The 15,978-nt window shown below is 40.9% G+C and overlaps 1 protein-coding gene across 1 annotated transcript in view; it reads left to right on the plus strand.

Moving 5' to 3' along the window:
- The window catches only part of ARFGEF3 (ARFGEF family member 3), a 157,450-nt gene that overhangs the window by 48,623 nt on the left and 92,849 nt on the right, over positions 1-15,978 (plus strand). Inside the window, exon 5 of the mRNA XM_090279907.1 lies at positions 11,822-11,890. Coding sequence (XP_090136033.1) covers positions 11,822-11,890 — 69 coding nt within the window. The remainder of the gene's footprint in view (positions 1-11,821; positions 11,891-15,978) is intronic.

Below are 15,978 nucleotides of genomic sequence, written 5' to 3' on the forward strand. Positions count from 1 at the left end.
TTCAAGATGTTCATTTAGAACTCTGGTCTTACAGTGGGGAGGAGAGAGTGTTTTTAAATTATGTACCAGTATTGCAGTCCATGCCTTGGTCTGGGAGGAAGAAATAGGCCAAATGGAAGGACTGTTTTTACATCCCTTCTCAACAGTATTTTAATGGCAGAGTCTCATATTTTGGCCATTTATGGGAGGAATGATCATTAGCAGAGTTTGAGGATGAAATGGCTAAATTGTCTTGCCTTGTCATAACAAGATGCAATCCTTTTGCTAGTCTAAAGCTAAAGACATGTTAAGGATTTGCAGCAATCTCTAGTATTAAGGAAACATCCAGTGTTTGAAAATATTCACTTTTGAATGTACAGTCATTGGAGGTTGGTCTGTCAGACTACAAACATACTATTTCTGTGGTTAGTGCAGGGAAGTATCTAAAACATGTGGTTCTGCTAAGAAAATGGTTCTCCTACAGCCCTCCCTCTTGTTGCTGCAAAGATTGAAGCTAGTTTTTTTCTACTTTGTATACACACTGATAAAATTCTTACTGTTTTTTTTCCCAAGCTTCTTTACCCTTTAGTGTGACTGTATTAGACAGATAATAAAAATATGTGAAAACATGAGAGGAAAATGATGAAGACTTAGAAGTGTGATTTTCCCTAAGTAGTTTATGTACTACTTTGACATGAAGATATTCTCACAGCATCTATTAATTTCTTTTTTTCATGTACCACCATTTCCAAATGTCCTACCATCTGAATACATTTGAGAACAACCACTAAGTGTTTTAAAACTTTCTCCCGTGGTACTGTTGCTCTTATTAAACATGTACAGATGCAGAGGTCTTCAATATTTACTGTGGCTATTTTAGAGTTCTTAGGAGAGTGGGGGGAGCCTCCTATTTTTTTCAATCCTTTATTCTACAAATATCTATTGCTTCCTGCATGCCAGGCACTGTGCTAGGCACAGGAGATCCCATAGTGATGAAAATGAAACCCAAATGAGACAGAAACAGAGTCTTTGTCTGGAGGCCAGTGATAGAGAAAGAAATCAATGAAATGCATAAGTACACATAAACTGTGATAAATACAATGAAAGAAAAATCTAGGGAACTAAAGTGTATTTATAATAGGACCTGAGGACAGATGAAAAGCTCAGAGAAATCTATTCTTAAGAAGTAACATTTAAAACACATTGATCTAAAACATCAGAAAGAATCAGGCGAGAAGGATAGGGTTGGAGAAATGGAAGAAATGATGGCTGTATTAGTTAGGATTGATTTCCACAGAAACAAGACAGAAGTTTCTTTTTTGTTTCCATAATCTTAGGCCAGTATTGGCTGAACCTCATTATTACAGATGCTTATTTCTTGGACTTTGTTCCCCCATCTTGTTGTCCATGTTGGTGCCCCATCCTCAGCCAATCCATCCACATTCCAGCCAACTGGCAGAAGGAAGTGGAAGGAGGACACTTCTGCTTACATCCCATTGGCCAGAACTTGGTCATATGGCAACATTCAGTTGTAAGGAAGGCTGGGAAGTGTAGTCTTTATTTGGGGCAGCCATGTGCCCAGAGTTCTATTCTTGAAGAAAGGGGTGGTGTTGAGAGATAAGTGGCAGTCTGCCACAATCACTTACCGCCTGAGAATCATAGTCTGATTTATTTTCCCCCAGTGAGAGGCAACTGGCATATAATCCCCTCTGCCACCTCCTGCTCTTTTTTTTTTTTTTTTTTCCTTTTTGCAATTTTCTCATAGGAAAGGGATTACAATGCATTCAGAGAGGAATGAAGTTAGCTGAGACCCAGGGGACTACCTGCGCTGGCCTATTCGGGGAAACCACATTATAATCTCTCTAGTTGGTTAGTCCTAAACTCTTGATTCAGGCACGAGTACAACATTCCACTAGGTAGTAAGTAAAAACTAATTACATACTGTTAGTATTGTGTTTAGTCCTTTGGTGCCTGGCACAGCATCTGGCATATGGCTTACTAATTGCTTGTTAATTCAGTTATTGGCTAATGGAGAGGATAAGGAAGCACACACGGTGGTTTTCAGTGGCCCACCAGGATGAATGGCAAACAAAAGAGACTTAAGTTGTGATTATAAATGAAGATCTGCGTGAGTTTAAAATTGATAAAGACCAACATGGACTTGGACTTTAGAACTGAAGTAACCTTATATAATATCATCAGATCCTTCTTTGTATAGGAAAATGGAAGTTGGAATAGTTCAGTTATTTGGCAGGACTCACACAGTTATTGCTAGCAGAATTGCTTTTTCAACTATTTAAATGTCTCTGGAAAGGCTTTGTGGCAAAACTAGAAGCTTATATGGTCTTTGGATGTATAGTCTTGGATTGGTGGAGAAGAGAACTTTCTAGACCTGTGTTCGAGTTAACTGCAAGAGTAATGTGAGTAATATGGCTTCTGAAAAATAATTAAACCATAATGAGAGAGTAGAAATGTCTTACAGTAGGTAGGAATTCATTGAGGAACCTTTAAGTAGCCAAATGTGTCTACAAGAGTGGCAGAATGGCATCGTGTAATTGTCCTAAGAAACAATCACTCTTTCATTTTAAAGTTTCTTTTTCCTTTTTCTTCTTTTCAAAATATTTGATAGCAGAATGGTAAAAGCTCATTTTCTGGAGCTACAGTGCTTGCTTACTGTAGGAAAGTTACTTAACTTAGCAATACCTCAATTATCTGATCTGTAAAATGTGAATAAAAATGATACCTACATCCTAGAGTTGTAGGGATTTTTTAATGAAATAATATAGAAGAAGTGATTACAACAATGCATGGCACATGTCACTGTTAGCTCTTATTTTTGTTACAGTAATTAGAAAAGAATATATGTAGCATAATAATGGATGCCTTTGGACTCAAAATATGAACCAGAAAATTAGAAATACCATTGCTTTATGAGTTTCTTCATCTTTCTTATTCCTCTATTACTTCCCTCTATACAGCCTATAACAGGATAATTTGCTTCTATATTAATGGAAGAGTGTGTGTTTCATCATATTTCTGATTACTAAAAAAAAGAGCTTATCCTATTTACTACTGTTGAATTGTAGCTTAAAAGAATTTTGTGAATTATTATATAGCAGTTATCCACCCAGATTCAGTTCTGAACCATTAGCCATGACTTCAGTCTGCAGAAAACACCTCCTTATTTTATCTGTACCAATAAGTTACTGATCCATCCTACTAAGCAGAATTGATATTCAAATATTCTATAAGAGCTTTTTAATTATTAAATGTCTAATATAAAGAGAATCAGATTGGCTTTAGCTCCTCAAACACTTGATCTTGAGGGCTTGATGGGTCATGTCTATAAGCATTCACGATAAAATCATCAAAAGCCTCATGTATATATGAGTAGAGACTCTGAGGTAAGGTGACTATTCTGGGGAAGGTTTGAGGGAAGGAAAGAGAAAGAAGGAGTAAAATTTTTATTTGGGACGTACTGGTAAAATTTACTTCTTAAAAATTCAGCTGTGAGATTAGGTCAAAATAAATTTGACACATATTAAACTGGGAAAGATAATTGAACTTTTAAGTTTGTTTTCTTCTAGACTTTATTTTCTTTGGCTGTTCAGTGACTATATTTTTATTACCAACCACATATAAAACTGTATAGAATTGAAAGCAAAACATTCAAAGATAAGGGTTTATAATCTAATAGAGATAAAGATGTGCACATTTAGCATAATTCAAGGTAGTTGTATAATAATTCCATAATTCAAAGATACACACATGTACTATAATTCAAAGTAGCAGAAGAAGAGAGAAAACAGAGGCACCTGGTGACTGGCAGTGACGGGGGTATGTGCAGGGAAAGGGAAAATCCAAGATGATTACAGAACTTGCAGCGAGAGTTTCTGACTGAATCATGGGTTTCAAGGGGCCAACTTAGGAGAGAGATAGTGTGAGTTCATATGGTCAGATATTAAAGAGTTATAATGTTTTTGAAGAATAATGTAAAGAAATACACAAGTTTAACATTACAAGATTTCCAAAATAGAAAAAGTCAATTGTAAATCTCATTAACATGACTGATTTTTGTATGTTCATTCTAATCATATTTTGTATAGTCATTTCTGATCATATCTATTCATGTGTTTACAGTTATATCATTGTGTATATATTATTTTTTGCTTTTCACTTACCTTTAGATTATAAGCATTTCCCACATGCCTATATGTATTTCTTTAATTATAATTTTAATGGTTGCATGATTAAGAATTTTAAAGCAAGAAGAAGCATTAGTTATTTATGATATTACAGACATAGTGGAATTTATGTGATTTTCATGAAGTTGCATATATTTATTTGTTATGTTTAGAAGCTGAAATTAAGGACTGAAACTTGGGAGAAAATGTGGCTCTAGAAACAGATTTGTGAGGCCTCTAGTTAGAGATAAGGATTATGAGAGTTTGCCAAAGGAGAGGGTTTAGAGTGAAAAATAAGAATGGTTGATTTGTTCAAGTGAATAGCTAAGTTTATTATAATTTAATATTTACTTATTTTTCTACAGATATCACTGGTACAGCATTTCCTAGAATTAGGTGCTAAGGGCACATCTAATGAATCAATGAATATCATACTTATTACCAATGGCAACTAATAAAGGCCAGAAAAGAACTGAGACATGACCATAAACCAATGAGTAATTTGAACTGTTTTTCAAACTTGGCACTCAGGAACTCTAGCAAAATCTTCCATTGACTAAGAATATCTCTCAGAATAGCTCTTTGCCAGAAGTTGGGCAGTTTGAGCCAGATGAAGTGATTTTTCTAATTACCTGTGACCTCAGCCTAAGGTAAGTCAATTTAAGTGATAAGAGTGACGGAAGTTTCAGGCAACACAATAATTTGGTTTAGTATTTTTGAAACTAGATAAAGATTGCGGTTGTAGCTTAACTACCTGTTGCTACCATCAGTCCGAGGTCTCAGGAGCACAGTGAAGGACCGGTGCCTTGTCCCAGATCCCCCCAGAAGTCCTGGGCTGTAGCTCTGAGGCTTTTGGAAGCAGAGTAATGTGGCAGAGGTCCTCTTCTATATCTGTCTATGAGGCATGTGGGGTATAATGATCTAAAACTGGACCTCAACTGGGAACCATTTTGTCCCCTCAAGGACATTTGGCAATTTCTGGAGACATTTTTGGTTGTTCCATCTTTAGGAGGGACTGTCACTGCCATCTAGAAGGCGGAGACCGGAGATGCTGCTAAGCATCCTGCAATGCATGGGACAGTCCCCCACAAAAAGATTTGACTCAAAGTGTCTATAGTGTTGAGACTTTGATGGAAACAAGGCTTATCTTAGGCATCCACATTTTAAAATAGATGGTAAGAAAATGTTCTTTGAAATTGTAGATGTGTACTTTGGAACACCTTCCCACCCTCACTCTAAAAATATACATTCTGCCATTCTTCAAGACTGAGCCTGCTTTGTTGCTTGTGCATGGGACAGGAGGGAAGGAATTCGTTTCTATTTCAGGGCCCAGGTACACCCTTCAGCCATTCACTCTTTAAGGCTGCACATGCAGAAGTGGGCTGTGCCGGCAGCTCAGAGAAAGGCTTGTCACTGAGTTTTTGTCCTCATTTCTGCTGAATTTAACAAAGTAAAAAAAGAACCGGAATGTTTCTAAAGAGAAGGAATTATGCAGTTACTTTTCATTTTATGAAGTTTCCAGCCAATATCCATGCAGGCCAGAAGGCAGCATGCATTAAGTAACAGCTAAACCTCCAGCCAGAACTAGAGCTGGGGTTTGAAATGTGCCTGGCGTTAAGGATTTCAAGAGAGTCTGCTCCTCTCCGTGCAGGAGAAGCCAAGGCCTTCTGTGGTCTATCCTTCAGTTTTTAGATACTTTTCTGAGCTCTAGTAGATTATTTTGTTTGGCTCGACTTATAAATAACATCTAATATTTGAAAAAATGAAACCACAATCACCTCAGGAAGCAGTCATATATAAATTAAGATAATTTGAATAGTTTAAGAAAGAAAGAAAGAAGAATTCCTCATTCATTCAATCTGCCCCCATGTCCTCAATGTGCCTTTGGGTAGGTTGACTCCAAATCAACTTGCTTTTTGATGGAACTCTTGTCTTCTTTCCTGAGTTTAATTTATTAATTATATCTGTTACAAAATATTAAATTTACACTTCTATGGAAAAGTGAAAATAGCATCACAACTAGTGTGCTCTGTGTTGGACCCTGATAAGCTTTCCCAGAGCACAGTGTATTTTTCCAGTCACAATGCTCATAACTACTTATCATCATCCCTTAGTTTATTACTGTCTTCAAAACCATGTTTTGGGGGGATCAGGGCCTTTTTTGTTCCCTGTATGCCCAACACCTAGTGCCAGATCTGACCCCTGGTGACACCTCAGTAAATGTTTGCTGACTGAATGAAAGGGAGTCCGAGTAATTCAGCATGCAAGTAAAGACATAGAGTGGACATGCAGATGCTGTGCAGTAAGTTCATAATCACTTCTCTACCCCCTGGAAAGGGTCCTGCTAAGGACTCACTTGGAACTTTAGCAGACCTGAAATCTTTGAAACGTGTTAGGCAAGTTGCCATTTACTGTGTAAAGTGGCAAAGCTAGGTTCTCGGCAGAACAGAGCAGAAGATGTCAGGCAGGGAGAAGGTTCCCTAAGTCTCATAGGAGATGCCCCGTGGCTAGTGGAGGTGGTTTTCTCGCTGTCCAGAGTGAGTTCCCGCCAGTTGGCTGGACACCCCAAAAGGAGGCTTACTAAGTTCCGATTGCTCTAGCCAGTTCATCTGAAACTTCAGATGTGGTTGCAAAATGGCCATTAGCTAATCATACCACCTAGATCTGACATTCAGATTCCCAGTACAGTTTTCAACGTATCTTTCAACCATCTTAACACATTGTCTACAAATTTTATAATAATAACTAAGCACATTGGTGCTCAGTCCCACTGACTACTGACTATGGACACTCCCTGAGGTTGATTACTCATGCAGACAGTGCATAGGAGGGATGGACATTGGGCCAGGACTCACCAGGCTTCCCAGGGCACAGCAAGGTGCTGTTACCATGGTGGGCATCCAAAAGTCAGACCTAACTATGATACTGAGGAGCTTATGAATCTAAGGGGGATGGAGAGGGCACACAGATTTAAGCATTATATCTAAACTGCTCCAAATAAATGCCGTAGAGAAAGCATTTTACATTTTCTGCCCATTCTGTGATTGTGACATCTGTAGCAGTAATACCTGTATTATGCATTTTGAACAAGGGGTATCATTGTTCTTCAAAATATGTTACTTTATTAATATCTAACATAAAGCTCTGTGAAGCACATAGGATGGAGGAGGTAGGAGAAATTTTAGCCACAGTAATGAGAGAACATTGGAGAGTGGGTGGGGAGAACAGCAGTGGGATGGCACCCAGCTTTCAGATACAGTGGCCATGCCTTTCTACTTAGGGATTGCCCGCGTCCCTTTGCCAGATGCACCCCAGTCAGTCTGTTTCCAGCGGAATGACTGGAATCTGTCTTTCACTTCATCGGTGTCTTACAGAGTGTCTGCTTTATCGCTCCAATTTCCAATTTGTCTCAGCACAGTTAGTTTTAGTTGTGATTTGTTGGTCTGACCAGCTCTAAGATCATGCATGCGAAACACTTAATGTGCGGCATTTAAATTGATGTGCAGTAAGGTTCCAACCTATGTTCTAGCTTGGCTCATATGTCATCTCATCTGCAAAGTCTTTCTTCTCCAGTCCTGATGTTCTCCAACCTTCAAAGTTATTATATACCATTGTCCCCACCACCACTTACCTGTGGGAGATATGTTCCAAGATCCCTGGTGGATGCCTAAAACCTTGAAGAGTACCAGACCCTATATATACTACATATTTTTTCCTATACATACTTTTTCACTGAGATGAAGCACTTTACGGCTTCTCTTTGGCATATCTGAATTGCCAGATTATTTTCACTTGTGCCAATTCTTAAAATAAATAAGCTTCATTTTCTCCTTTCCAGTGTTTTTTTTTTTTTTTTTTTAATCCAGGGTTTCTAGGCCCATGTAAAAATGCAGGGTTGCTTGTTGCTCATTGTAGCTCTTCAGTTCTTGCTTTTTAGTGATTAGGAATTTTGTAGCCTTTGTAATGATTTTTCCCTTTAATGGAAGACTTTGGGTCTTTTTTCCCTATCCTTTTAGTTCATTTATAGAGAGACTGCAAGATGCTGCCTGTCTATCCCTCACGTTCCTGCTGTTCAGTAATAATGTAGTCAGTATGATTTCAGGACCCCATGAGGGGTGCATTTTTAATAGAATTGCCCTTGATATTTAAGTGTTCCTGTTTGCCTTGAGGCCAACGTGCTCAGAATATGAATTAAAAAATTTTTGCTCTCTCAATATGCAGTGGGAGTCAGACACTATAAATTAATTTGTTGTCACTCCAAGTTTCCTTTCATCCAGGCTTTGATTTAATTCAGTGAATTAATGCTTGCTAGGTGTTGGGCACATTAACTGTTTTTCCATTTAGCATTTTTGATAAGTCATTTCTGTCAGCTGCATCATCCTTGCTAGACACTGTGCGCCCTTTATATATCTTGTGAGTCACGGGGGACCGTGGGCACTGTCAGTCCTGTAATTAAAACCTGCTGTGCTTCCAACACAATGAACTGTGCGAGCCTAAGGACTAGCTTCATTACTGGGCTTCACCTTCCTTTCGTTATTCTTGGTTGTGCGTAGCTTTTGCATAGAGCTCAGTAAGTCTTTAGGTATTGGCAGCCCGGCATCAGGTGTAGAAAGCCTTTCTTCAAAGACCTTTCGGACAAAATCAGTGTTGGGTGGGGACAGGGAGCCTGTTTGCTGCAGACTCTAATTGCAAGGCCTCCCTGTACATTTCCCAGCTCCCCTGTGGCAGAGGGAGTGGACACTCCTCCTCTGCTCCCTGAGAATCGCGATTACCAAATACTGCCCACTGGGCGCCCTTCCCAAAGACTTCACCGGAGGCCTTGCTCCTGCTTCCTCTAGCCACTGCTGCCCCAAAGCAGCTCGTGCTCACAGAAAGTCGGGTTATGGTTTTGATTGTTTCTTTTCAAACCTACTTTTGTGCACTTGGTATGAACGTACATAGGATGGAAGGCAGACAGTTGATCGTCAGTCTTATAAGAAACATTATTAACCATCATTATTTTTATAATGTAAAGAACTGCCAGTTGTCAGTCTTTATTGTGAATACCTATAAAGCCAAGAATCCAAATGGACCCATGCACCTCCCCATGCCCACAGACCACCACCTCCACCAGCCCTTTTCTCATTCCCTCCCACCCGCCTGCCATATACATGGAGGTGGGGGAGGGGGAGGGGAAATACCACTCAAGAAAAGGAAGCTGTGCGAAGCCGCAAAAACCTAAAGTAAGAACACATCATATGAGAAAGCCTGAAGGCCTTTCAGATGATCGATAGAAGTTATAGTCTAATGGGAAGATTCTAAATAAGTAAACAGATCATTAGTTTATGAGGCTGGTAGGTACATGCTCTGAAGTAAATGAAACAGAGATGCAATAGAGGCCATATTAGAGAGGGTGATCGGGAAGGCGGGTTGCCTCTTGGGGTGACATTTGAGTTGAGACCTGAAAGAAGTCAATCAAATGAGTGGCATGAGGAACAAGCATAGGAGGGTTTCTGGCAAAGGTACAACCAAGATAGAGGTATTAGAAGATGTGACCTCTCCCCAGGCCAGTCCTGGTGTCTCTGTTGTCTATAGTTTTCTTGCATACCAAACCCCAACCCCGCAAAGATAGTCATTAACAAAATAAGCCTTTTCCTATGAAGCCATAGAGCAGATGCTCCCATAATTTCTCTCTTCTAGCCAGCATGGCATTGGGATGATTTTTATCAGGAGTCAATTCTAGGATATCAGGCACCTTAAACTGAGGAGCAGACCCACAATAAACTTATCTGATCTCAGCAAACCCCTCTCCCCTTTCCTTTTTTAATTACACACATATGAGGTCTGTCCGGAAAAATTCCAGCCATTGTTAATATGAGAACAATGCGTGATATCAATGCAACCTGGCAGCCGAGGACAGTGGACTAAAATGAGCATGTGTGAACAATGATGACTTCACTGTATTAGCCAGTGCGGGCAGTAGATGCCATTGAGTGAGCTTGTGTACTGTGTGGCCATCACATTCAAAATGACTGATCGTGTAGAGCAATAAATCTGTATCAAATCTTGCATTAAGCTTGAACTTTCCTCTACAGAAACTATTCAGATGATTCAGAGGGCCGCAGCTATGGGCAACTGGTGATTGGCAGCTCCGTCATGACAATGTGCCCACTCATGCATCATGTCTCATGCAGAGTTTTTTGGTGAAATAGCAAATCACACAGGTGACTCGCACCGCACCCCCCACCCCCCCCGCCACAGCCCAGATTTGGTGCCCTGGGAATTCTGGCTTTTCCCAAAACTAATTTTACCTTTGAAAGGAAATAGATTTAAGACCATCGATGAGATTCAGCAAAATATGATGGGACAGTTAATGACAATTGGGAGGACTGTGTGAGGTCCCAAGTTGCTTGCTTTGAAGGGGACTGAGGCGTCATTGTCCTATGTATAGTGTTTCTTGTATCTTCTTCAATAAATGTCTGTTTTTCATATTACGTGGCTGGATACCTTCTGGACAGACTTCATATTTGCTTTCCCAGGACTGGCCAGGCCAGTGACTCAGAGGATATTAGGAGAGATTCCTTGTCCCATCTACAATTGCACTTTTTGGTGTGCTGATGAGCTGTATAGCCTGTGTTACGTGAATTGACTAGGCTTCAGTGCTCTTTCGTGCATTGGACAAGACCAGATGAGAAACATTCTCGGAAGGCTGCCACCAACAGGCCAAGGTGCAGGCAGGACATGGCTGTTGGGTTTTGGACCAAGGAGCAGAAACCGGCACTTTGCTGACTGAGGCTGCCAGCGAGCAAAGTCACAGCATCAGAAGCCAAATGGAAAGGGCAGAGTCTTGCATCTTACCTTTGAAATTAGAAGCAATTCTTAAAATGCCACAGGCTTTCATTGATCTGTTCTCTAATAGCTCTACAAGTAGAAAGGTAGATTTGTAATAGTCGTTAAAGATCTTGCAAATGTCACTGATTTGCTGTCTATATATCCTGGGGAATAAGGGGAATCTGGGACTGATAAGTAAATCCTGGGCAGCATTCTGAGGGAAATCACAGGAGGGAAGAGGAAAGTGTGTCCATTTAAGAATTTCTAATCCCCTGTGCATTTGGGAAGGGGACAGGGACAGAAAATTACAGTGATGCTTAGGTCTAGGAAGAAGGAGAGACAGTGGTTCAAGACATGGAGTCAGAGTACTTGGGTCAAAACTCAGCTCCACAACTTGTTACCTGAGTGATCTTGGGCAGTTTATTTAATTCTTCTGAGCATCCATTTCCTTATCAGTAAAATAAGGACAATAATAATGACACTTATTTAAAAAGCAACCTAGATCATTCACGTACAGTGCCCAGCACTGAGGATGGCCATTTGGTTTTCGTTATTATTAAAGAGACCTCCTGGAGTTATTGAGGAATGCTATTTCTGGCTTGTCTTGCAGTGATCCTTCCCTGTGCAAGAGGGTAGCAGCCTTTACTTTTAAAAGTATGTCTCTAGTTTATCGGACAGCATGTGACCACTAATTAGAGAGCAGTGGGTGCAACAGCAACATATTTGACAAAGCAAAGAACAAAGGAGCCATAAACAAGACCACACAGAGGCCACGTGGAATAAAAATTATTTTCTCAATTTTTAACCCCTTCTCTCTTCCTTCTTCCTTCACCTCCTTGTTGGTAAAGGTTTTACTCTGCATAACCTACACTCCAACCTTCGACCTGAACGGGAGTGCTGTGCTGAAGATTGCGGAGGTGAGTGCCCGCAGCTCCCCCAGCCCTAATGCTACCCACGCTTGTGCTGCTTGCTGACAGCTGCTTTACCCCAGCTGGCATACACATTGGGGGGAGCAGAGCCCAGCAGGGGGGTGAGCCCTTCCTTGTTCATGACTGTGGGGAATATCCACTAAGGGCCGGATCTTTGGGAAGTAAGCTGTGTGGTCCATCCTTCTCAGTCATGGCGTTCTGCATGCTTTGCTTTGCTTAGCTCTAGGCTTTAACCCTGGAAATAACAGTACTGGTTCTCCCGACCCGGCCGCAGTTAGGTGTGGCACCTCAGATTACACTCTTAGTCTGTTTTTCCTAAGTTTAATTGAAAAGTATCTGATTTTTATTTTTAAAAAGGTTTTTAAGAAACCAAGTATGGATTTAGAGAGATGTTTATTGATTAAATAAACCCTGATGAATGCATTTGGTAGCTATCACTGGAAAGCCTTCTCTTTTCCATCTATACTGCAGCCTAGAGTAATAGTACCTGCCAGCACTCCAAACATGGCTTCTTGACTGTCTGCCACATGCCTTTGGTTTTTGGAAACCTCATCATTCCAGAGCTGTACTTTAATATGCTTAGACTAATTTTTCTTCCATTTCTTGAAAGGAATATCTTCAGGGTTTGTATATTTTGACAAGAGGACATTTTCAGACCTTAATGAGGCAATAGTATTCTGCATTCTGAAATTATGGAGAAAAAGAAAGCCTATTAGTGCTCATGAATTTTTGTTTATACAATGATTACTATTTATTGAGTACACAAGGTAGTGCTAAACACTTGGGGCAGGTTTTCTTTTTTCATCTTTTTTTTCTCATCATTATTGGGGTCTAATTGACAAATAAATGTTGTATATATTTAAGCTGTACAACTCAATGTTTTGATATCACCACAATCAAGTTAATTAACATACCCATCACCTTGCATAGGTAACATCATCCTGGGTAGTATTTATATTGGCCAATTCCTGGGCTTTTACACTACTGTGTGCCATTAAATGGTGAAAATTAAGAGAGAATTATTTGAGCACACATACCATTTTTACGTGTCTATCAAAATATAAAGCAGATAATTAGCTGACCTCTTACTACAATATAAATCAGCTCTCAAATGTGTATTTATATACGTGGAAAGAACACTTTAACACATTTATATGTTTTACTCTGTATAGGTAAAGAACAAGAATAGCTATCAATATATTTTAAACTGAATTTTAAGCACTACCTATGAGTACTCTTATTATTTGCAAGTTCATTTTCTTTTCCTGTGGTGAGGACACTTAGGATGAGATCTACCTTCTTAACAAAACATTAAGTGTATGATACTGTAATGGCAACTGTAGGCACAATGCTGTAGAGCAGATCTCTAGAACTTACTCATCTTATATAATTGAAACTTCACACCCATTGAATAGTAGTACCTCTCTATTTACCCTTATGGCCCTTGGCAACCACCATTCAATACTCTGTTTCTCAGGATTTAACTATTTTAGATACCCCATTGCTTTAAAATGACAAGTGTAGTTTCTGATCACAGCAAGAAACAGGGATAGCGTGTAAGAGACAGGCACGTTAGTCCTTTGCCGTGTGAAGGCCGAGAAGGGAAATGCAACATGTCACTGTCCAGCAGGTCCCTGGGGCTGGTGGGGGCAGGCACAGGTTGTTGCAGAACCCGGAGTTGGGAGGAGGACCACCAGGAAATCCAAGCTGTCCCTCAAGAGTAGTGGGTTGCCTTTACCCTCCTCACAGGAACCAGTTTTTGAATAAGAATCTGAAAGATATGGGATGTAATTCCTGAATAGTGGACATGCACTGCCGTGGACCACCCAAGTGAAGGGCATTCCCAGAGGGTAAAGACTTGGTGGGCCTGTCCAGATTGAGTGAAACAGCAGAGCATGGTCATCTCTACCAACACTTAGAAAGGAAAAAGAAAACTTTTTGTTTTTGAAGAAAATCTCAGCCCACAGGAGATGCAAAGATAAAGCCCTGGAGCTTGGGGGTAAAAGCAGGGGCTCTGGAATGCCACGTTCAGATGTAAATCTGGCTTAGCCGCCCCCAGAGTGTTGCCTTGGATACTGCCCTGGCTTCAGCCCGTTCTCTCTAAAAGCAGTGCTAACAGAACCCATCCCACAGTGTGGTTGAACCAATTGGACAAGAAAAACAATCCATGTAAACAGCATCCCATGAATATCTGACCACATGGTAAATGCTTGGTCAGTGCTGTTATGGAACTTCAGATGATGATGGTGTCCAGGTTACCATTAAGTAATGCTGTGGCCATGACCCTGAAAGGATAGGTCATCGATGGGCCAGCTTCCTGAGAGAATAGTAACAAGCTCACTCCCCCTTCTCATCCTGTCTGCAGCCCTCTGCGATTCCCTAGTTGGAAAAGAGTTTGCCCGTGTACAGGTAATGCAGCAGGGGCAAGACCATCATGGGAAAACCTGTTACTTCCAATGCTAGCTTTGAGTTACTGTTCATGATAAAGGCCTGGGACTCTCTTTCTCTGAAGGAAGAAGAACTTGGTAAAGGTCTTAAATATAAACTTTTTATCCTGTTTTTGATAGTAGCGGCCTTTCCTTTGTAATGTGCAGGATCCCAGAAGATATTTTTAGGCTCACAAGAAGATTCTTCCACCTCCCTGTCTGTGGCAGGACCAACAATTTAGGCTGCCCCTCTCCCAGGCCTCTCTGAGATCCACCACTCTGCTCTGTTGACTGGCATTCTGGAAGATTCTCCAGCACAGCAGGGATAGGGAGACTGCTTTGTAATGACCACAAAAGTCACCACTTCAAAGCATTTTTGATAAATGGAGAGGTGCGGAGTGGCCACTCTGGACCTGGCATGGACATCACCTTCAAGAAGAAGAATAATTATGCTCTCCTGCCTGGCCAGTCCATGGATAAGGACATTTACATGCCAGTCAGCTGAGGAAGGCTGAGTGATCTGCGAGCATGCCGAGCACTACAGGTCCCCGGGCCTGGGGGGTCACTACCCAGCACCGATCAAAAAGCCACCAAGAGAAATACCCTAGAGAATGTTCCTCCTGCTGAGAAGAACAGTGGGCCTTTATTCATCAGACGTGGCTGCAACTCAACACAGTTCTACCAGGCTGAGCTCTAGTTCTGGGCACTCTGTGGCCATTCCCTCTCAAAGACAGTAATTCTGAGGGGGGTGGAAAACATACAACCTCACTTGTTCTGGCAAGAGACAGGTACATACCCTCAGAGACAGTGTTCTATAGCTACACTTAATATGTATTTAGCATTTACTCTCTGCCAGGCACTGTTCTAAGAATGTTTCCTATATTTAACCCTATAACCCACATAACAATCCTGTGAAGCAGGAATACTGATATCCATATTTTATAGATAAGGAAGGTGACAGGGAGAGAGGTTCACTTACTTCCAAAAATCAGGCACTTAGGAAGTGGTAGGACCAGGGTACAAGACCAGTGGGTGACAGACCTTTCAGTCTGTACACCTGCCGCACAGGCTGTGTCATCAGCTCGCTGTGGGTGGCCCACCCACAGGGGCCACCCCTCCCCTCATCCGAAGCATGAATACCCTGCAGACCCAATGTTGAAATTAAACTAATCTTGCTTTTTATCTTTAAAATATATCTTTTTATTAAGAGAGTAGAATGCATTAGTTCATAGCTGACAGTGATGAAAGATCAGAACAGGAGACAGGCTTAACCACGGGTTGTATAGGTTCCTATAGAAGGTGGACTATTTCTAGTAGTTACTTGATTAAACTTTGACTTTCCCTCTTTGCTCTCCTAACATGTGGGATTACGTACAGTGGCAAAGCTTCGGAGGCCTTACTTTGAGGTCAGTGGTTCTCACTGAAGTCTGCACATTAGAGTCACCTAGAAGGTGTTAGCAAAAGTAATTAGAAGCCCTGGCTGCTGTGGCTCAGTGGATTGAGCATCGGCCTGTGAGCCAAGTGTCACTGGTTCAATTCCCAGTCAGGGCACATTACTAGGTTGCACGTCAGGTCCCCAGTTGGGGGCGCAAGTGAGAGGCAACCACACAGTAAAAAATAAAAATAAAAAATAAGTAATTAGCCTAGGGT

Source organism: Furipterus horrens, unplaced genomic scaffold, assembly GCF_987537825.1.
Source record: "Furipterus horrens unplaced genomic scaffold, mFurHor1.1.pri manual_scaffold_6, whole genome shotgun sequence".
Lineage (NCBI taxonomy): Eukaryota > Metazoa > Chordata > Mammalia > Chiroptera > Furipteridae > Furipterus > Furipterus horrens.